This window comes from Corvus cornix, chromosome 6, assembly GCF_000738735.6.
Source record: "Corvus cornix cornix isolate S_Up_H32 chromosome 6, ASM73873v5, whole genome shotgun sequence".
Classification (NCBI taxonomy): domain Eukaryota; kingdom Metazoa; phylum Chordata; class Aves; order Passeriformes; family Corvidae; genus Corvus; species Corvus cornix.
In genome coordinates this window covers 6,752,185-6,775,303 of record NC_046336.1, presented here as the reverse complement: position 1 = coordinate 6,775,303, position 23,119 = coordinate 6,752,185, and the positions used below count along the sequence as shown (strand labels likewise).

The 23,119-nt window shown below is 38.6% G+C and overlaps 1 protein-coding gene across 3 annotated transcripts; it reads left to right on the top strand.

The window, feature by feature from the left end:
• Positions 1–4,129: 4,129 nt before the first annotated feature.
• ENO4 (enolase 4) lies at positions 4,130–22,690 on the top strand. Of its 3 annotated transcripts, XM_039553959.1 has the most exons (14): positions 4,131–4,621; positions 5,802–5,930; positions 7,151–7,341; positions 8,210–8,346; positions 9,957–10,126; positions 10,335–10,466; positions 11,842–11,907; positions 12,606–12,665; positions 14,453–14,620; positions 15,852–15,977; positions 18,293–18,488; positions 19,421–19,488; positions 20,029–20,146; positions 22,137–22,318. In XM_039553959.1, the coding sequence occupies exons 1-14, from the start codon at positions 4,484–4,486 to the stop codon at positions 22,223–22,225; spliced, it is 1,788 nt and encodes a 595-aa protein (XP_039409893.1). In that variant the 5' UTR covers positions 4,131–4,483; the 3' UTR covers positions 22,226–22,318. The 3 variants fall into 3 exon arrangements, with proteins under 3 accessions (XP_039409894.1, XP_039409893.1, XP_039409895.1); XM_039553960.1 differs by lacking the exon at positions 20,029–20,146 and having other exon boundaries at positions 4,130–4,621; positions 22,137–22,690; XM_039553961.1 differs by lacking the exon at positions 15,852–15,977.
• The last annotated feature ends 429 nt before the right edge of the window (positions 22,691–23,119 follow it).

Here is a 23,119-nt window from a genome sequence, read left to right as displayed (position 1 = left end):
AAGAGGAGTAAAAGTAAACACTAGGAAGAAGGAGAAGAATAATGGGGATCAGAAGAAGAATAAGAAGCAGCTAAAGAAGATTAAGTAGTGTTAGTAACTCTGAGAAATAAGACAACTCTTAAAAAGATTAGTTTATTGAAAAACGTGAGGAACGAGACAACTCTTAGAAAAATTAAAATATTTTATTAAGAACGGAAAAATTGAAAAATTACAAAAATCGGAAAAATATAAAAATTTGGGATCCTAGTGGCTCAAGAGGTATGCCCCAGGAGCGCAGGGATGAGAGATCTTTAGGCTTAAACAGCACTGGACCTCTGGTGGAAAACTTGCAGTGCTGGGCTGACTTTTAGCTAATCCAAAAGTCAAAGGAAAATTATTAAAGGCCCCTAAATAGGAGTAAGGCTTAAGTGCCCATCACTGCCACCCACTAGAGCTGAAATCTGCAGTGTTCTGTGCCTGCTCGGAGGCTGACTCACTATTTTATAGTACCTTTGCTCCGCCCCAGTCCGCCCACAGACCGCCCATGGCACACCCCTTTGGTCCTAAGTGATTGGAGCTTCCCTTTTGACAGATCATCTCTGTCTACCAATAGCTCGTCGTTGTCACGGTTGGGGTAGTAGCAGCTGGAGTAAGAGTGGTAACATGCCCTCATTAAGATTCCGGTTGCCACGGAGCTTACTTACAGACCAACGGCTAAAGGTCTAAAATTAGCTGTTGGCTGTTAGAAACTGGGGTTTGGAGCTGGTTCTGAGACTAAGGAGCAAAGTAGAAACCCCTAAAAAAATATTAAAATACATCTAGTACATCTTAACACATTTGTAAAAGTATACAGAGAACGTGAGAAAAACAACTCTTACAGTGTACAAGTAGTTTAAAGTTGAAAAGGGATTTTTAACTGGGACACTTTTACCTGGGGGATTTTAACTGGAGCTGGTGCAGATAAACTGCTTTGAACAAGTGAAAACACTAATAGCAGAACTTGGTATTTGTACCTGGACTGATGGGTGAACATTAACACTCAGTTAAAAATTGTTTAACCCAAAATTAACTAATTAAAACACTTAACATGCAAAGACCAAGCTAATTAGGGATTTCATGTATGACAAAAAATTACAGAAATCAGAAAAATATAAAAATTTGGGATCCTATGGCTCAGTAGATGGTATGCCCCAGGAGCGCAGGGATATGAGATCTTCTGGCTGAGACAGCACTAGACCTCAGGTAGAGAAAAAGAACTTGCAGTGCTGGGCTGACTTTAAAAAAAATTACTAAAAGCCCCTTAAAAGGGGTAAGGCTTTGAATGCCCCAGCACCGATGTCTCCCACAGGTAGTCTGGAGAAAGCAAGAGAGGAAAAGAGAAGAGTGCCCGCCTCTCGGCTTTGTCCTTTTTACCTGCCCACAGCCCGCCCCTTCGGTCCAAGGCGATTGGTGCTTTCCCTTTGATGGATCACCTCTGTCCACCAATGGCTCATCGTTGTCAGGGAGGGGTGGTATTGGTCGAGATAAGGGAATACAATGCCTTCATTAAAATTCAGGTATTCAGGTTGCCACTTGCCTGCAGAATAATGGCCGTGGCTAAAAATAGCTGCTGGCTATTAAGACTGGGTGGGGTTTTGGCCTTGGAATCAAAATGCAAGTGAAACACCTACAAAAAGTATTAAAATACATCCAACACACCTCAAAACACTTGTAAAAGTATACAGTAAACACAGGAAAGGTAACTCTTACGGTGTACCAGTGGTTTGAAGTTTGAAAAGGGCAAGTTTGTGATTTTTTACTGGGAAAATTTTAACTGGGAAGGGTGCAACTCTATTAATAAACTACTTTAAACAAATGAAAACACTGATAATGGAACTGGATTTTTATACCTGGGCTGATGGGTTAATTGTAAAATTTAATTTAAAAATAATTAACTCAAAATTAATTAATTAAAGCACTTAATATGCAAAGACCAAGCACAAATAGGGATTTCATGTATGACAGTAACGAAGTATTATTATTATAACAATAATATCAAGTTAAAATACACATCCACACATCCTCTAGCATCTCATGAAGGTTTAATTTGGGAAGGACCTCAAAGATCGATCATCTAGTTCCAACAGATTCTCTTCTGCTCTCTTTCTCTGAGACCTAGTTCGTATTTCTATCTCTCTCCTTCACATTTCTCGTTAAATAAAATCCACGTTAAATAAAATCTGTATGTTGCCATCATATGGTCTCATTTGCGCCTGAATTCAGGCAGAGGCATCTCTCCCTAATCCAGTCATAACACATTCTCTGCCCAGCCTGTGTTTGTGCTTGGGATTGCCCTGGCCCAGTTGCAGGACCTTGCACTTGCCTTTTGGAACTTCATGAGGGTTATACGGGTCCACTTCTCAAGCGTGTCCAGGTCCCTCTGGAGGACATCCCTTCCCTCCAGCATGTTGACTGCACCAGTCAGCTCAGGATGATTGGCAAACTTGCTGGGGGTGCCTCAGTTCCACTCTCACTGTCGCCAACAAAGATGTGTAATAGCACCAACCCCAGCACTGACCCCTGAGGATGCCTCGTGCCACTGCTGTCCCCTTGGACATTGAGCCATTGACACAAAACTTTCCATGTGACCATTCAGCCAATTCCTTATCTGTAGATACAAAAATGCTGCTAGCGAGGATTTTCTTGCTATTTTTTAAGTCCGTGAGAGATTTTTCTCTCACGCAGAAGAGGTAGCAGGGAATGTAAACAACCAAGCCACCTGCAACCTTGAAAAGTCTTGTTTATGGTATAGTAGGAAAATATTTTGACAATGGATGTTTTAGGATTTTAGCCAATCACCCCCAAGGGGTGGCTGATCCCTTGTCCAATTAGACTATGAAGAAAAAAGTCTATAAAAGAGTTTGTAAAATAATTAAATAAATCAACCTTGCTGCACAATTCCTGCCTGCTGGATCTTCTCTCCTCCTCCTCCCTATGGCTGCAGGACACGGTGATATCCCTAGGGCCCAGGCCTGCGGTAATACCTATCTACAAAGTGGTCCATCCATCAAATCCATCTCTCCAATTTAGAGAAAAGGATGTTGTGCTGGCAGTTGCAAATGCTTTGCATAAGTCCAGGCAGATGACATCAGTTACTCTTCTCTCACCCACCAAGACTGTTATCCCTTTGTCCTCTCAGTCCTTCACTTTTTCTTTTGTGACTTGGGTGGTGTAGCTAGAGCAGTTCAAGTGAACAGAAGCACAAGAGTCATTCAGTATATCAGCCTTCTTCATATCCTAGGCAATCAGTTCTCCCATTTCCTTCCAGAGAAGTCTTATATTTTCCCTAGTCTCCCTGTTATCTCCAACATGTTCCTTCATGATGCATTTTGTTTAGAGGCTGTTAAAGGCCAGAAGGTGGGAAACTGATGCAGAGGCACTTAAATATATCAGAAGGCACAGCTCTCACATTGGGTGGGATCACCCAGCATACGATCGTGCTCAGAGACCGCCACACCAGTACCATTACCTCCAGAAGCCTGTTCTTCCAGGAATATTTAGCTGAACTGGAGCTTTCTGGGGCAAGCCTGTGCATGTGACAAAGATCTGGCACTACCTAACTACTGCCACCCAGCCCTCTGACTGCACAACCCCCTCATGAAGCAGTTATGTGCCCAAAGGAGGAGCCATCCACCACATCAACTCCTCCTGAAGTAAAAAAATTTAATGAGGCACTCGCTACCCACTCTCCTCAGGGAACACGTAGTGTCAGTTTAGAAACTTTTTCAGAGGAAACAGCTTTTTAAAAAGAGGATTTAACTCTCTGGAGAGTTAGCATAGTATTTCTAAAGGATGTGAAAGGAAAAGAAAATGATTTCTTAAGGGTTTTTCTTCATTATCACCCCACCTGGAGAAGTGAGCACACAATGAGCAAAGGTCCACACATATTGATTTTAGAGCTGGGGAAGTGTGCACCTAACAGCTTTTAAGTATCTCCATTTTCAGTTACTTCAACAAAATTACCCGTGAACAGTGTAACAAAGTGAAAGTTTTTGTAGGAAATTGCAGACTAAAAATGATCATTTCGGTTGAGAAATGTTTCTCTTCATTGAAAGCGGAGGGCTTTAAAACGCAGGAGTTACTGTGGGCGTTTTACAGCGTCGTCTCCACCAGACATTTCCCAAACCACATCCTGTCCCTCTTTCAGGACCATAATCTTGCACAGTTTTGTTGCTCGGAGACTTTTAAAACCGAGGAGCGCTTGCTCGGGCCGTCCTGACTTGGAAGGCCATGACCAGCCTCCGAGAGAAGCGCCAGCACCCCGCGGCATTGAGGAGGAAACCGGGCCAAACCGAACCACTCCGGCTCCCAGCCCGGGGTGTTCCTGAGGGAGCAGAGCCCCGGGAACGTGGGGCCCAGGCAAAGGGCCCCGAAGCGCCGCTCTCCCGCCGCGGGGCTGGCAGGGAGCGGGGGAAGGGGTGGGCCCTCCCTGGCTCCGTTGCCCGGCAGCGGCCGCGGCTCCGCCATGCAGGCGGGCGAGCGGCGGGGGCGGCTGCGGCAGGAGGCGGCTGAATATTACCGAGGGCACCGGGTGCCGGAGCGGATGGAGGAGGCGCTGAACACCCTGTTCCCGCTGCGCCCCGGGGATCTCTACGGGGAGCTGGTAGCGCGGGGCGGGGAAGCAGCCGGACGGGGCTGGAGACGCCTCTTCTGGCCTCACGTCCCGGCGGGTGGCGGCGCGAGGGGCCGTGTGGGTGACCCGCCGTGCTCGCTGCCAGCCCTTGCCCTCAGGCCAGGGGGTGCAGCGAGGAGCTCGGCGTCTCAGTGGTGACAGTTCAGTGGTTTCCCCCCTGGCCCGCGCAAGGATTGCGGTGATTCTGTGTTTGTGGCCAGTGGCACTTGGACGCTGTGCCAAGTACATGTCCGCAGCTGCCGGGCTTCGTGTCCCTGCTAGTTGCTTGTCTCGACACAAAAAACAAAGTAGTCCACAGATGGACTGCTGTTTGTCCTTAACAAAACCGCTGCTCAGCAGTGATGGCTCTCCGGCCAGCAAGAGACCGGGTGCTGTTCACACTGCAACTGCTCATGAAAGGCAAATGGGCCGCACTGGAAGGGTCAAGAGTCAGACCAATTTTACCTATTCCCACTTGGCAAAATATTGTTTACAGTAGTCCTAATGAAACCTCAATTAGTGGCAGTACTGGAATTGCCAGCAACTCTTAGGAAAAAATGATTTCTAGTATGATCTTTGATGGGAGAGTGGCTGTGGAATTGAAATATTTCATTCCATCTTACACTGTTTCCCATCTCCAAGTGTTTTGCCATCATCAGTGGAAGGGACTGGAGCTGGTAACAACTTTTTTGCTTTGCTTGGTAGTTGGCATGTTCCTCTTCTTTGTAGCTCTTAAGTGTTTCGCGGTTTTCCCATTTGGCAAGCTGTGGTTTGATGACTCTCTGATACCAGATAAAATAATGAAACTAGTAGGGAAGTATGTAGAAAGCTCAGGTAAAAATGTAATCCTTTTTTTAAACCAACATTGGTGTTTATTGACTACAAACAGAGACCCAAATATATTGAATTATGATAGTTCATCAGGCCCATTAAAGACCATGTTGGAAGAAGAAAGAGAACTCCACTTACCAGAAGTCTTGGTTTCCACCTTTCTCACAGGGCTCAAAGGTTGCTGGAACATATAAAACATAGAATGATAGAATATGCTGAGTTGGAAGGGACCCATAATGGATTTGTTCAGTGGTGGATTTGATTGAAAGATATTTCGTGGAATAAAAGCCTCTTTGCCTGGAAATTGACTTTTAATGGACTTCTTTCTCCTTCATTTAAGGCTAACTACTTTTCTAAATTTTCAAAAGCACCAGTAATATGCAAATTGGTTGGAAGAAAAGTTCTTGATGGAGTTGGTCAGCCAACATTAGAAGTGGAAATATACTGCACAGTTAAAAACTATGAGAAGGTATGAACTGCTTCTTCTCTTTTTATTTATTTCACTAGGACAATATCTGGGAGAGGTACTGTTCTTCTCACATCTCAAGGAATGTTTTATTTTCCATCTCTATGATAAGATATAAATCCCTGTGACTCAACAGTTGAGTGTTGTAACTTGGAAAAAAAAAAGGTGCTGTGAAAAGTTAGTGGCAGCAACTATGGCAACTTTATTTTCTGTGAATTGGACAATATTTTATGAGTGGGATCTGATAGTCTATCTTTGTATATTAATTTTTTTTTCTGTCTTAGTGATCATATAGGTTTTCCTTTCACCCCATACTAACCTTATACATTCACTTTCATTTCACCTTTTTCTTTAATTTTCAGACTCTTATATTTCTCTTTGTGTGACACTTTCAGAAAAATACAGTACAGGTGAAAAACAGTATAGGTGAAGGCATTTCTTTTACACTGAGCTAATAGGTTGATGTGGGTGATAGTAAAGTCAAACATAGCCATTTAGCACCTGCAATGCAGAATTGATGGCTCATCTCTTCCCCAGCCTGAAATATTCAAGTTACATCTTTGCAGCTCTAGCTATTGTGGAGTAATTATTTCTACTTTCCCTCAGTTAAACTCTGGTTCACTTAATTCTTGAATTACATGTAACCTCATAGATATTCACAGGATGTAAAGTTAATGCTGTTAGTGCAGGCAGCTGTGGGAAATTTGTAAATGATGTCTTCCTTAAGTGAATTTACTTAATATCATTTATTCCTCATCAGTACAGAAAGATAGGTTCAAATTATCTAAGTAAGACAAAAGTAACTGATCATGAGGGATGGCATTAAGCATGAATGCTGATGAATCATGGTGCAACAGGCTACCAACAGCTGCAATAAAAGGTGTCCTAATGACTGTATGGTCCTTAAAATAACTCCATTCTATTCTGGTAGCATAATATATGTATAAGGAAGATCTGCCAGAGGGTTTTTGCCTCTTTATGTAGTTACAATTTTGGTCAAAAAACTTGAATAATGTCTACAATTACCAAAGTATAAGAGTCTCAGAAGAAGGTGCTGGATGAGAAAAGACAAGTGGAGCAAATAGATTTGGAGATAGGTACTTGTAGAGTTGGTAAGGACATACTTCTCAGTCTTTCAAATGACATTTCCAAGTTAGAAACTAAATAGTGTTTTAAACCTTTTTACATTGTTTTGTTGCTTGGGGGTTTTTATTTTTTTTCAGAGGATTTGTTCCACTATAATGGCTTCTCATTCTCAAATACCTGAAAATGCTTTACCTGAGACAATTGAAGCTGATGAGAAAGAAAGAAAGGACTCTGTTCATACTGCTGTGGAATGGGTCAATGAATCACTGAACACAATGTTGAGAGACTTGGAGTCTACTGACCAGTGTCAAGCTGATAAGATGCTTGGGTAGGTCCTGCATATTATAAAAATTACTGCATTCGAAATATTTACCATTAATTTACATTGTTAATGAAAGACATATAGAATATTCAATGTTTTCTACTATTTTAAAAAAATATTCTTAGGATGTCATGTCTATCTCAGATCCACTGCACTACATTATTTACTGCTTTTCTTAATTATGATATAAAAATCATGCTGGTTTGGGCTGCCACACTGAACACAGACTGTAGCAAACACACCTAATTACCTTCCACATGGGCTAGATTTGAGAAAACCTTGATAAAGGGAATAAGGACTTGGTTGGAAAGTGAGTCTAAATAAGATTTCAATGCATTGTTTACACTACTTTATGCATCTTACATACTCAGTTTGCCTGAATTGGCTTTCTGTGACCCATGGGTGAAGATTTCACTATATGCATATAATTGAAATTCAGCCAGCCCTGAGTTTGCAGCCACACAATAACCAGTGTACAGCTCACCTCTGCTGGCTTAGCAACCTAGGCCAGGCTGGTGGATGGCATGAAGTTACAACAGGATCTGTTACTGCCCATGCAAAGGAAATAAACCCTTCATGCTCAGATTGTCTTCTCAGAACTGACTTTAAAACCAGAGTGATTTACAAAGCATGTGCTAAGGTCTGGTATACTTGCTTTTGGTTCTTTTTCTTTAATCAATGCTGCAGATGACTACCAAAAAATAATTATATGATAAATTTATGGACTTTCCAGCTTCACACAGTGAATCTGTGGTAGAAGCTCAAATACATGCACTTAGTCTACCTCCTAGCATGTTCTTTAGCCTGTATCACATGTCTGCTTATCACATCTAACAGTATTTTGACCCAGTAATTTTTATGCCTCTTCCTTCAGTGAATATTTTGCAAAAAAGGTGGAGGAAAAAAAGGAAATTCAAAAGCGAGAGGAAGAAGAAGCAGCAAAAGTTATTCCTGCCCCTTCTTCATGCCCTCCAACCGCAATACCTAAGCAAAAAAAAGGAGGAATACCAGGTTTACTTAATTTAATTTTGATATTTTCTGCAATACAGGTACTGATTAAAGTCCTAAAACACATCCTGTCTCATGTTCAGAGGGTTTGGTTACTCTCTCCTGACCTTTTTGATCACAGCAGTTTCAGCAGCAGAATGAGGGAGGGGAAAATACAGTTTCCTCATCATTCACATGTATTGGTTGAACAGAGTTTCTGCCTTTGTTTTACAGTTGGTTTAGACAGGAGGTTATTATTCTTCAGAGTGAGGAATAAGAATGGAGGAGGATGTAAATGAAGAATAAAAATGAGAATGATAAAGAAAGAAAAGGAAATCACAGAACTGAGCAGGAAAATGGAAATTGAATTAAGATAGAAGTTGAAAACAGTTGAAAGAAGGAGGAAGGAAAGTTTCCTTCTAACACTGAGAAAAGGAGGAAATACAGAAAAAAGCAAAAGAGAAAGAAAGAAGGGGATGAGATGGGAATGAAGGGTACTATAGAGTAAAAGGAAGTAAGCAAACATTCTACTAGAGGAAAAAGGAAAAAGTAGTGTGAGACTAGAAAAACAAGGTAAGAAAACATGGCCAAAACCAAACAACCCAAAGGGAAAAAAAGCCCATATGTTATCTCCATCTATACACTAAACTGAGAGAAAAAAGGGTTGTTGTCATTTGTTGGACGGGCAGAAAATTTTGGCAAATTATTATTATCAGTTTAGTTGCAATTATTATACGCTGTCAGTAAAAGACCTCCCACTTCATATGCTGAATGTGTGCACAGTAAATTCACCTTTGACCTGAAATTTAACTTCTGCAGTTGTCAGGTCCATCCAGATATCACTGTGGTGTATATGATACTTCAGTCAAGCTTCTGCTGATACATCTATTACATGTTTTCACTAATTGTGACATCAACTGTGATATTACTGTTAGACTCAGTGCCTGACTATTTGGAGCCAATATAAAACAGTCCCCAGTGCAGTGATTTTTGGGAATCAGACCACTTACTGCAGCTTCAGTAGGTGCTCCCTGTAAGTGCTACTGGGAACTGCTTGGTTTACAGCATTTTGGAAAAAGTTATTTTATCTGAAAGGGAAATAAATTCTTATGAAAATTTAATGTGTAATATTTAAAAGACCTGTTTTCTCTTTGGGAATTCCAGTTGTAATAGACCTGAACTTTTTTCACAGTAATTATTAGAAGAATTCAAGTGTTTGTACTCCCAATCAGGTTATAATGTAATCTTCCATTTTTTAATGCAAAATCCTAGCATTTAAGGAGCACAATAAAGGAAACTGAAAACATGCTTTTGAAAGGAACCTGAAAATGATATAATGTTATTTGATTCAAACACAGATAAATAGAAATACATATTTCAGTGGCTGAAAGATCTCCAAAAGAAACAAACTTGAAATGCATTTGAAACAAAGTGAGGACAGATACTGTGCTTACTTGTAAGGTCATTCCATATAAAATGGCTGACAAAATGAAGTTTTTAAAAAATTAATTATTGGTTTTTAATACATTGAGTACACACTGAAATGACAGTATCATATTTACTCACATGACTGTGATCCACAAGCATATGTTTAGAACCAAGGAAATACTTAACTACTACTGTCTCTCTTGTAGTAAAGAAGGTGTTAGTGAAAGAGAATCCCATCCCACCTGCAGAACCTGCTGAACCCGTGCTGTGTGGCAGCTTGGCCATTGGGGGAACATCACTTGCCATAGCAAAGGCTGGGGCCACCATTAGCCGTGTCCCATTGTACTTATATATTGCACTGCTGAAACATGATCAGGTACATGTGGCTTTGTAATTTTGTTTATTTTATCCCAGTTATCATAATTATCGTAGCCAGTTGTGACAGTGTTATTAAATTTGCCTCATAGAATACACCCTTAACACCATTGCCTGTAGCAGTTTTGTACCCTGTACCATAACTAAAATATATTAGAAATTATTCTGAGTTTTACGTTTTTATTTTCACCTGGCACTCCCAATTACAGGAGTCACCTAAAGAAATGATTCTACCACTCCCAATGGTTACTCTGTTGAACTGTGAAAAAAATTTACCTACAAAACTGAAATTAGTGAAAGAAGTTATGCTTATACCACCAGTTGAGTTATCACTCAAACAGGTACTGTTTCCTTTTTTTTTGTAAATGTATTCTGTAGACATCATACTAACTACATATGTACATAAGTATACAGGTCTTTTCAATATAGTCCTTACAAACTATATTTTTCATCTTTTTGTTAGCTTGCAAGGCCAAAGTTTTAACAGATATTAGTCAGTGCAGAGCTCTAACACTAATAACATTAAATTAAGTGAAAAGATGATTTAAAAGGAGAACCATGAAGATTTAATTTGAAAATGTATGTTTATATAGAGGAAAAAAATCAGTGCATTGAGGATGTCAAGGGATTGTGTTATACAATAATAGATTTTGCATTAGTAGATTATAAATATTAGCAGTTGTTTGATATAGCATACAAAACAACAAAAGCCATAACAAATTCACAGGAAGGCATAAAATATTTGGGAATAAGTTGCTCTAAAATGATATTGTGACACTAGAAGGGAATACAAAGAACAAGAAGGATGTGTGAGACAGATGGGATCAGCCCTCTCTCTTTTTGTTTAGCCATGTGTTGCATTAAAGAATGTATCTGCACAAGATGCCTTCATTAGGGCTGTGATTTCTACTTTGTGTGCTGGTGACCTGAAAAAATAGCTGAGCTCGATTCTCTTTCTTTTTGCTTTTCCTTTAACTTTTCTGGATTGTCCCCCAGAGCTGTTAATAAGGTCACTAATTCTGCCCCATTCAAAGGATGCCTCCCAGTGCCCATGGGAGAGGAGGAAGGTGTTTGCTGCAGTGCAGAACACGAAGCTGTTTGTCCTGTAGTGTTGCCAGCTGTGACTGACTTCTGCCCCCTTCAGTATTCCTTTACTGGCACAGTTTGAGAAAATCTGAAATGTCCTTTACAAAGTTAGCACTCAACATTTACCAGCTCAGCTGAAAAGAAAAAAGAGTCTTGCATTAAAAGCAATGAATTAATTTAATTGGAGTGTTCCCCAATGTTTAAAATCAAGACAGTGATTTTTTTTTTTTTCCTGCTTCCTGGAAGTATTCAGTCTTGTCAGATCTTAGGAAGTCTTAGGCAGAGTCACAACTGGGAACAGGGATTATCACCTTTGCACTTCTCAGATATAAATGCAGACCCATATATTTTTTACTTGTTAGATTTGTGAAGGGATACTTTTGGGGAAGAGACTGCTTTCCTTGACATCCCACAGTCAAATATTCCTTCTCATTCCACTGCTACTAACTGTTTGTTGTTGGACACTTGTCTGCATTTTGTGGGTGGAGAGATTGAGTTAAAGGTTTGGGCTTTTTTTAAGACTTTATATTAAAATTTGCCTTTAGAATAAATGTTATATCTCTTCTTATTTAAGTTGCTAATATGAATTAATAGAACTTCCTTTTGAAGATTACTGTTGTTTAATTTCAGGGCATAGAAAGAATTCAGGATATTCAGAAAGAATTGACAAGACTGTTGGAGCCTTCAGGCAAAATGGTACAATAAAAATGTGTTCTAAGAGTGAGATGTACTTAATTTAATCTTTTTACTACCATTGTCCTTTTAAACATACACGTGGAACACTTAGCCTGTTACAGGCTCATGACACAGAACAGAAGATGTTGTTTTCTGACAGATGAATAAAACATTGGCCATTTGGTGGTAATAAATTAGAACATTTAGAACAAAATATTGTCCTAAGCATAAGGCTTTCTGTTTACCTGAAGGAATATACTGGGAGTGAATAGTATGAGGGGGAATATACAATATATATTCTGATCTTGGTACACCTCTCACATGCAACAAGTTTTATTCAAGGTATTACTGTAGTAGTAAATAAGTCTTGGTGTGTCATGGGCTTTTTGGAAGGCAAGGTAGTTGGGTTTCTCCAAGTACAGAGTCTAGATTCTCATTTCTAAGATCCCCTGTATTTTTGATGGGCTGGGTGAGAATGTCTTGAAAACCAAATGATGGTTGGACAGATGTCCACATAGAAATAAACATTTTAAATGAGTAACCACCACAACATAAAACTATTAAACTATTAAGTAAAGCTGTTTCCTAACTTACATATTTACAATCTCTTTTGACCAAAATTCTGTCAATCTTTTTATCTTATCTTTTCTTTCTGAGATGTCTCTGTCATCTTTTTATTTTTCCATGGAATTGATTTCTTTCTTCTTTCACTCCAACAGCCTGGTCCACAAGCAGACAGTAAGAAAGGAAAAGTACAAAGTTCGGGGAAGAAAGCTCCGGTAAGAAAAGAGATTTTAACTCTAAGCCTTCAACAAGGTATTAACAGCAGCAAGGAACCAAAATGTTCTTAAGAAAGGAAGCATTAATCTACATCACCATTTTGGAAAGGTCAAGGCAAGACTTAAATATTCCAAAGGCTCATATTTTACATAATAATTTAGATTCTTCTGACTATACCATCCCTTCCTGGGGGACAGTAGAGAGGGGAAAATTTCTGGGATCTGGTAATTTTTCTCATATAGAAATTCTGGTAATTTATCCAAATGAACATTTTGCAGCACCAGCAGAGAACATGCCCTTTTGATCATGTAGGCCATAAAACTATTACTTGTAAGACTTGCAGACTGTGCTGTTTCCTAACCCGGGGAGCATAACTCCCCTCTTTATCCTGCTGCATTCAGTTCCCAGGTCCAGTCTGAGGTTATAGATAATGGCAGATACAAACCAGCAGCTAAAGGGCAGCACTCACAGTATTGCACAGGACTGTATTTTATATGACTCAAATGATCTTTTTTATCCCTTCAAAACTGGTAGTTTGTTGATGAGTTTTCCAAATAGTGGGATGGAAATGCCATGCAGGTTTTTCTCCTCATTCTGAGATGATTTAAATATTATCAGGTGAGACTCATTACTGTTGTGAAGCATAAAAAAGAAAGGATGAAGAAGAGCTTTCCTATTTTATTGTTGCTAAAAAATTCACCATCATTAAGATGCTGGCCAGTGTTTTCCTGGTGGGTAGTTTCCATATTAGTACCACAATATGTACTGCAATCATAAAGTAGAATATTTCTGTAAGATACACACAAGGAAACAGTGCATTAGATTCTCTGAAAAAAATTCCTTTTATTTCAGTGGAAGAAAACTAAAGGAGAGAGTAGTGAAACTGAATTTAAAACTGATAAAAGCACCGTGTGAGTTTGAACTTTTTTGTAAGGGGAAAAAAAAAGAAATTACAAAGTAGGCAGTGAAGAAGAAGAGCTTATTTAGGTTATGGAAGTAAAAACTAGACAGAGAAATTTTTTTATACAGATAAAAAGTGCTTTTAATAGAATGTAACAAGGCACAGCATATGGACATCTTGAAAACCACATGAAACTGCAGATTTAACCTCCATCTGAAGTGCACAAAGACTTCAGCTTTTTTTGCTGTCTGTTGCTGCATCTTTATAACCCAAAATTCCCAGACCCTACAGTTAAAAATCAGTACTTGAAAAACCTACAAAAAAACTGACAACAGAAGGACATGTGAAATACTTGCTCAGTGTAACTCTGCTTGAGGCTCATGTCCAGGAATACTGTCCCTGAAGCAGACAACTGCATGCAGCTGGGCTGGAGGTATTTCCCCTCTATGAAATTTGTTCTTCTAGAAGTCTTGGAACACTCCATAGAGTCAATATCAATGTTGTAGTTGAGGATAAATGAGTAAAAGCTATTTAAAAAAGCAGAATATGTTTTTGTGTCAAAAGATTGGTCCACAGCACAAGAGTATTCATGACACCTCAGTGGTTGTTGAGTGCCTTTAAAATAATTTTGTAAACCAGTACTGACCACACAAGACTGAGATCTACATGGCCAGACTATTTCCAAGGACTACTGGCTCTCTACTCATTAGCACTTCTTAATCCCTCTTTGCTAGAAAATTGTCCTTAAAGCTGCCAAGGAGATTTCTGAGAACAAATTTATAATTTGATGACTAAATGCAGACTGAAATGACAATGAAAAAGGAATATAAATATTTATAATATATATGTGTGTAAATAAAGTGATTATTTTTGTTTTGCTTTCAGCCAGCACCCTTAAAAAGAATATCACACTTAGGCTGCCTGACAACAGGATATGATAATCTAGAACAACTGCTACTCCTAATGCAAGCAGCTTGCAAAAATATAGGTCTGGAGCTAGGAACAGACATGTACTTAGCAATAAATTGTGCTGCTCATCAATTAATGGATTATGTAAGTTATTTTTCAATATCTATTTTCTTGGGTTTTAAAATAAACGTAGCTCTTGTTAACATTATTTATTATTATGTTGCAAACTCACCTACTAGCTCCTAACTCCATTTTTTTTAAAGTACTAACCAAGCAAACAGAAAGAATTATCTCTGCATTTATAAATTCTGGTTGAATCTGCTTTTTTCCCATTACATTAAGCTACATCTCCTGTTTTGTTCTGACTACCCTAACATTTCCGTGTACTTTTACTATGGTGTGTTTATATATACATTAGTGCCCATCTCACTGTGCATCAACATTAATTTTTTAATTTTAATTTTTTAATGTTTTTATTTGACAAAATCTATTTATGTCCCAATGAAATCTTACAGTTCTTGCCCCTTATTCCAAGATCAATCAGGTTTTTCTCTAAGCAGGAAAAGAAACTTCCATTTCCATTTAGTACCTCATGAGCTTTTACATGTTTGGGTGTTCTATAGTGCCAAAGATTCCATTACCAATATCTTTTGTGAAAGCAGTTGTTCTCCTGTGATATCTGTATCCTTATACCAGAATGTGCAAAATCTTAACCACTGAATTATCAGTAATTCTGTAACTTTCTGTTATTGAACTGTTAAAGTCACTAAGGCAGTGGATATCCTGCACAGTTTCACAATGTGTTCTTAAAATTCCTCCCAGGCTGTAGTTTGTGATTCCCAGAATGGTGATAGTGATTTTAAACTAGTCTTTTTTTTCTTTTTTTTTTTTTTTGAAAGGGGAAAGAGGCAGAGAAAGGCAGTATTTTGGTTTTGAGCACTGAGGGTGGTGCACTCCTTTCCCCAGTGATATTTTCTTTGTGAAAATGAGGAAAAGAAATCCTCTTGTTTTTGAAGAGAAAAATGAGATTTTTTTTCACATGATATTCAATAAAAATGTCAAATACTGCTAACCTTATGCTATAATAATGCCAGTGTCAAACTGGCAGTGATGCCTAGAAAGTGCTGAAATAGATCTCTCTTCCTTTGGCAGTGGCATTGTTCAGAGACTTTGGCATGAGCCCACTGGAACCCACAGTGTCGTTTTAGGCAGAGTTTTCTGTAACAATGTGCTGACAACTCAGACACAGAGTAAAGCAGATGAGTGAATGCCTTCTCTTTGAAGCACACACAGCCCACTGCCTTAACAGAGATATGTACACCCTGCTTTTCAAAAGGGTCTTACTTTCCTACCTTTTACGCTTTTTACCTTCTAGGATAAAGGAAAATATGAAATACTCACTGGAACGTTCAAAAGTCCTGATGAAATGGTTGCCATGTATGTGGAAATGATTAATAATTTTCCTTTTATTATTGCATTAATAGATCCCTTAAGAAAAGAGGTAAGACACAGAGCAGTCCTTTAAAAACTGATGATACTGTTCAGTGGCATATCACTGAGCTTTTCTCATTTTTACAAAACATGTAAAATACAAAGCTTCTGTTTTTCAAGTCTTTAAGCACCAAAAAATATCACTAGAAAATGCATCTAACAATTTATTTGAATATATTTTATTGTCAATATCCAATTTTTTCTGTATTTTTGACATAATTTCTGATAGGAAATAATCCTGGCACGAACAGAATACAGTCAGTATGCATACTTTAAAGAATTAAAAGAAATTGCTCTTTTATTTGATTTTACTTGCTAAACCACTGTTATTTTTATTACATTTCCCTCCTTATGTGCACAATTCAAATTGTAAGGTAAAACTGTAAAATTCAAGTGTATTACAAGAAGTCATGTGTAATGCAATATTGTATTCTAATATTGTATTATATATATTATATTATATTATATTATATTATATTATATTATGCTGGAGAAGAAAATATTTGAACATTGTTGTATGTTCAGCCAAAAAAATCACCAAAAACCACTATTGCTGCAATTCTTTGTGATGGGCATTTATAACTAAAGTCCTGTCACTTGGCAACATTGCTTGGCAGAATGTTTGAAGTGGGAGTAAGACACCCTGTATTTACCTCTGTTATCAAAGTTAGAGAAGTTAATTAGTGGCAAATCAACTACAGCAATAAAGCACAATACTATTAAACATGTTATCAAACTACAGATGGATAAAAGAGATTGCATAACATTAAATATATACATTTATACATAAGGTTAAATTTCCATGTATTACAAAAAAAGAATAAAAACTTAATTGCTGCAGAACCTACAATTGTAGGCCAAGATTCTGCAGTTGCACAACTTAATAAAAATTTGCTCTCAGTGTCAAATTGCACTTTATCTTCTTAAAAATACATAGAGGGAGTTCATTTTCATGAACAAAACACAAAGACTGTGATTGAAGGGAGAAGCAAAGAGATACTGGCTTTGTGAATCTGTCCAGTGCCTGAATCAATAATTCTAAAACTGATGAACTTCAAAATCCATCTCATTTTGTCCTTAGCTGGAACTTTAAAAGTTCATTTTCGGAATAACTGTGTTTAGTATTACCTCAGCCTTGTTAGCCTTGCCTCCCTGTACTGTTTCTGTCTGACTCTCTGAAAAACCATGTTCCAAAACACCAGGTTATTCCCCACTCCTGCCAGGGCTGCAAACTTCTTTAGGAATTCTTATGAAGGAAAATATTTGCAAGATGAGAATCAGCAGGAAAATTACAGCAGATAGTGAAGTGCAGTTGGGAACAGAGTACAGAGTTAAGAAAAATGTCTCTCCTCCTCTTCCTCCTCTTCCTCCTCCCAGATCTCCAGGGCTTACCCATGCCACATCTTTGCCCCAGATAATTAGATCTTTGAGGATTAGTACTGGTACCAATTCAATAATTCATTGCCAGACACCAGACCACGTTGGTGCTTAAATTTAAACGTTTGTTCAGGTGTCAAAAACTTCATTTTCTTTAACACACCGGCTTGAAATCCATACAGGAATGGCCCCGATGCTGATTTCAAGTCGACAGGTACAAAAATCTGTCTGATCCACAGACCAAGAATAACCACTGGCAGAATTATGAAGCAGAAATGTTTTTAATGTGAGAACTTTGCCTTCTGTGGACACGAAGCAAGCAAATTAATTCATACTTTTCTTCCTTTGAATTCTTTACATATCCTTGTCCTTTATTTAGCCTGAATCGTCTACCATGTGGACAATGCATTAAAATAAAGAAACAAAGACCCTGAAAAATGGAGCTTTGCTAGAAAAGAGAGCGTTGTATTCTGCTGTTCCCTATGGGTCCTGCCATTGAGTCTATGTCTCCTGTTCATTATTTTATGTTCAAACAACCATGACACTTAAAATGTGAACACAAAAATGAGTCCTTTGAATAAAACAATAAAAAATTTTTTTATATTCTATCAAAATGAAGTAAATTTCAGGAAGGAAATCAAAATAGAAAATCCCTACACTTAATTTAATTTATTTTTAACTATATTTTGTGCAAATAGTGTTGGTTAATTTCAGATTGAAATTTATGTTTTCTAGCAAAATCTTAAAATCCAAGGAAAATCCAAGCGGTATGTTTTTCTTAGGCAGACAAATTTAAAATACAGTATAAAATGTAACTTACTTACATGAAGGGCATATTTATAATTAAACCCAAATTATTATTTAATTTTTTATTTTACCTCCTCTGCTGGGGTTTTCATTCAGTTTAGTTTTTTAAACTCCAGTTGTTTACTCTATTCATTTATGCAGGACAGAGAACAGTGGAGTAGCATCTGTTGGTCCCTTGGTTCCAAATGCTACCTGATTGCTGAAGATGCTGCCACACATATTTCCAAACTCAAAACTGACCAAAACATAAATATAGCAATGTGCAGTGGTGTTGTGCTGAAATACATTAACCAAACCAAGGTGTCAGACCTCATAGAACTTACTGGAATTCTCGATGGTGAGTAGAGGGGGGAAAGGCTGAAACCAAACCCTACGAGCCACACCCATAAATATTACATCTTTTTATTTAATTATTGACACTTCTAATTTAGAAAGCACTTGTCAGGAGAAACTGAAATTCAAGTTTTCATTCACAGATCCCTGTCAAGGAGCTTAAAACAGCATTCAAAGCTCCAACCGTAGTCAATTAATACACTGAATGTTTTGAATGTGGGTGCCCTTTGACACTGCAGCTAAGTGTCATGCTGCATACCAAGTTAGATATCAGAATTAAAATAAAAGAGATGTGATCAATTCATCTGAATTTTGATTAATTTTAGCATTAATAATTTAAAAATTAAAGCAAGTACAAACTATTTAAAATTGCATTTACATAGATTATTGACTACATACTATTGAGCCTTTGTAGTAACAGTACTAAGAACCTGGGCAACTTTGTATGTAAGATTTCTCTTTGTATCACATTTTGTTTATTCATTTTTATACCCAAGGAATAGATGGACAAATCTAATATAGCTTAGTGTTTTTCTTGTTCCTTAAAAACACCCAGAATCGCTGTATCAAAGCGAGTAAATAGCAACTAAGAGATTTCATTCAGTCAGGATGGTAAATTCTTTTTCAAAGAGAAGAAAAATCATTACTATAGTGAGGAGCACATTTAAAATAAATAGCACAGCCTGACCATACAGATCAGTGAGAGACAGAGACTAGGACAGGATGTTAGATGTTCCCTTATCCATCTGAAAATAAAACAGAATCTTAACATAACAAACAAATATAGTTTACATTTTTGTAAGGTGGGTTTTACTCCTGTTTGTATTTAAGCTTGGATAGCCCAAGGGTAAAAAAAAGAGTGAGAGGTCCAAACAGTTTCTGTGTCAAATACATAAAATACACTCTAATGAAGGTTTTCCCTCCCGTTATATATAGGTCAAAGACATATTACCATATTAGGAAGTCCAGATGGAGAATCTTTAGATGAGAGCCTCGTGGATCTGGTAAGTACTGAAAGCTGTTCAACTGCAGAATTGCAAAATACTGCTTTTAACATGTACTATTTTTCACGGAGAAAGCCTTTTTGTGCTTGAGAAAGAAACAACATTTTACAAAATGGGCTTTTTCTAGAGGGTTGGTTTTTTTTCCCCACAGAGAGTGGTTATTCTTTTGAGTTTAAAGAGAACACACAGGAAATTTGCCAAAGCAGGGAGTATATTCAAAAGTGTTATGATCCATTTGCTTGCATTAGTTTATAAAAAAATGCGAGTTACTTAAAACATTCCTGTGTAGTAACAATATTTTAAGCAAAAATTCTTAACACTACTATATTTAATCTTTTGCAAATAAAATTTCATTTCATATACCAGCAAAAATTACTGTTTGTATCTGGCAAATCTCTCTCTGAGAGGTTTTATTTCCCCCGTTTCTCTCTGTGGAGAGATGAGGGTGTTAAATTAGACATAGGATACCGTGTTGAATTACTGGGAATGACTTCACTTCCCCGAGTGTGGAGTTTTACCACGGGCCCTCTCTCGTTGCAGGCTGTTGGTCTGGGTGCCAGGTTTCTCAAGTTGGGAGGTCTCTCCCGCGGAGAAAGGGTGGCCAAATACAACCGGCTGCTGGCTATAGAGGAGGAACTGGCCGCCAATGGAACGCTGCGTACGAGCTTCTTTCTTACTTTGTTTTCAGCCTGCCATGAATACGGGCACAAAGATTGGAGGGAGAATGATTGAAACTGCACCCCAGGAGGGAAGGGAAATCAAAAGGCTGTAAATAAGGGCTGACAAAAAAAACCTAGGATAGCACTTGCCACAATGTATATTGTTGTCCTAATGGATTATCTGTTTACTGAATGTTAAAATAGAGCCCCCTTCTTGAGGAGTAGCCTACATTAAGCTTTTTCTCCAGAATTAATTGGTTAGAATCTTGAAGCCCACGGTGCAAAGGGAACGAAACAAAAAACCATGCATATAACATGTCGAAAAGCTGCCAAAATGGAATTTTAGGCCAAATACCCCACCTCCCTCGAGGCCCTAAACATATATTGCTAACAAAACTTCATTTCACAACCCTCTTTTGTACGTTACATTTCCAGCAAAATGTGTTTGGAAAGCTACAATTGCATGGGTAAGCCTTAAATAAAACCCAAGAAAACCCCAAGCTGACGATGCACATTCAGCCTTAGCCACTTGTATGCATCTGCCTGCCTGTTTCAGGATCTGCATCTTCTTTTTACACTGTACCAAGGCACTGTTAAATGCTTAACAGTTCATTAGAGCCACTTCTCACTTGCTCAGGTATCAATCAAGCCAGAATAAAGACAAGCAATCTGAAGGGGAGGCAGAGAGACGAGAGGAAGAAAGGAAGGAAAAGGCTTGCAGGAATTGTATTATGCGTAAGAAAAGGAAACACGAAGCAGAATTAAGTCATTTTACCCTCGTTTGTAATAATTTTCAGTGTTCTACACATAGGGTAGCAGCACTTGACATGCACACTATAGAACAAAGTTTTTAATTGAAATTTGTTTTTACTGAAAATATTTTGAGCTTTTTGAAATCTCCTCCTTGCTCATAAATAATCATTGTAAAAAATTGAAACACAGACACAAATTCTTTTTTGCTGAGAAAGTAGTTTCACAGAATGCACTTTTCAAAAATAAGACAGATAATTACAGAACTATGAATTTTAACTGCCTGAGCAGTATTAATATATTCCCTCCTCAAATAGTATAGTCTAAACAAAGGCTCTCGAGTCTGACAAATATTTAGACCTATATCTGATGAAATGAAACAGCAACAATCCCCGACACCGTTAATCATTTGGCAGAAATAAGATCCAGTACCTAAATCAACAGCAGGGAAATAGTGAGAGCAGGTCTGAGCTGCATACCAAACTCTTCATTTGGCTGGGCTGGAGCTGGGAATACACAGGAGAGCCCGTGCCGAGGGCACTCTAAGTGGCTCATGGCTGGGAGGTGACACTGGCCCATCAGGAGTGTGTGAGGGGCTCAGGAGCATCGCATCCAAGCTCTCCCATTGCCTGCCGCTCTCCTTCGAGTAGTTGAGAGCAGCCCCGGTGGCGATGACGGGCCAGCAGCTCACCTGCACGGGTGTGTGACCTGCTCCAGCCGGGCCTCCCCTTCACTGGCGGTGACACAGGGCTGAGAGGCGCTCAGGGTGGCGTGGGCATCGTGTGTGGGGCAAAACGGGGAGCTGGTGGTGAGGGCAGCGATGGAGAAAGAGTCACAGAGCTGGGAAAACCAGGGAGAACTGTTAGTGGCAGTAACTGTGATCTGTTACGGGAGCAACACCGGGACAGGGGCTTTCATCTGGTTGCTCAAGGCTGGGGTAGGGACAAGGCAGAGTCAGCTAATGGAAACTCTGCAAGAGCACCAGGGCAGAGGGGAAAAAAAATACGGCAGTAAGGTGAGATGATCAGTGAAGAAAGGAATGCAATACATAACTCAGGCTGATGTGCACCATGTCCTGATCCTGTAATCAAAGTGCTCCTTTCTAAGGACCAGACTTCTAAAGGTGTTTCAACTCTTGTAAGAATCATGTGACATTTTCAAACATCTGTGTGCACCAGAGAACATTACAACAAACTCGATTACAGCAAACATGAGCTGCTTTTTTCTCTTCTGTTTCAGGTGAAGCAAAACTTGAATTTATTGATTTTGCTGCAGAATCACAGCCAGAACAACTTCCTGATGTGCTTCCTGCTCCAGAGCAGGATTAGTTGCCTCCACAGCTCTCAGCCAGCCCTGCAGGTTCACAGCTCAGCTCCCAGAGAACAGCAGCTGACTTACAGCAGCTCACATTAACTTTGGGATAAATCTCTAAGAAAAAACATTTTACTAGGAAACTCATATATTAACTACTCCTAAATCAATTTATTTTCATTCTAGTATGAAACTTATATATTAAATTTTCCTTAATCCATTCCTTTTCAAGCATTTCAGCCAAATATCTCTAAGAGATTTCAAATACTGGCTTCTCTTTTCCCAGGGATCATTGCCTTCAGCTGAAGCGAAATTAACTGAGCAGCGACTATAGTCTGAAAATTCTGTGCTGCATTTACAAATTGACAAAACAAATACTGCTGTGTTAAGTCCAAAACTAAATGTTTGTTTTGAGAAAATCAGATTCTCCCTTGATACAAAGAGCAAGCTGTTGACAAACAGTAAAAAAAAAAAAAAAAAAACACCACATTTTACAAAAAAACAAAGGCCTTGACTGTTACGCTGCTCCATCCCCCCATCCCTCAATGCTGCTCTGAGATCCAGCCTGCAAAGGAGATTTTGCTCCCGTTGTAGCCCTCAAGACAAGTGCATCAGTGCAAACCCCAAATGTTGGGCACAGAGTTGTGACTGGCATCAGTAGGAAGCCTGCTCCAGTTGGAAGCAGAGAGTAACAAGTCAATTCCACAAGATCTGGGAAACTTGTCAGGAGTCTTTTTAATAAGCAACAATGAAAAGTTAAAGAAATAATTTATGTTCTAGGTAACAAAACAGTTTAAGTAAAAGAAATGCTTCTTGAAAAACTTCTCGATTTTGTATAATTTGAAAATTTGAACATATAATACAGCAGCAATAATTTGAGGAAAAAATACATATATGAAATTTTGCATTTT

Coding starts and splice junctions, on each gene's coding strand:
- ENO4 (XM_039553959.1), top strand. CDS start 4,484: ATGCAGGCGGGCGAGCGGCGGGGGCGGCTGCGGCAGGAGGCGGCTGAA. Junction 5,931..7,150: donor CAGTTAAAAACTATGAGAAG/GTATGAACTGCT, acceptor ATTTTTTTTCAG/AGGATTTGTTCCACTATAAT. Junction 20,147..22,136: donor GGCCGCCAATGGAACGCTGC/GTACGAGCTTCT, acceptor CTTCTGTTTCAG/GTGAAGCAAAACTTGAATTT.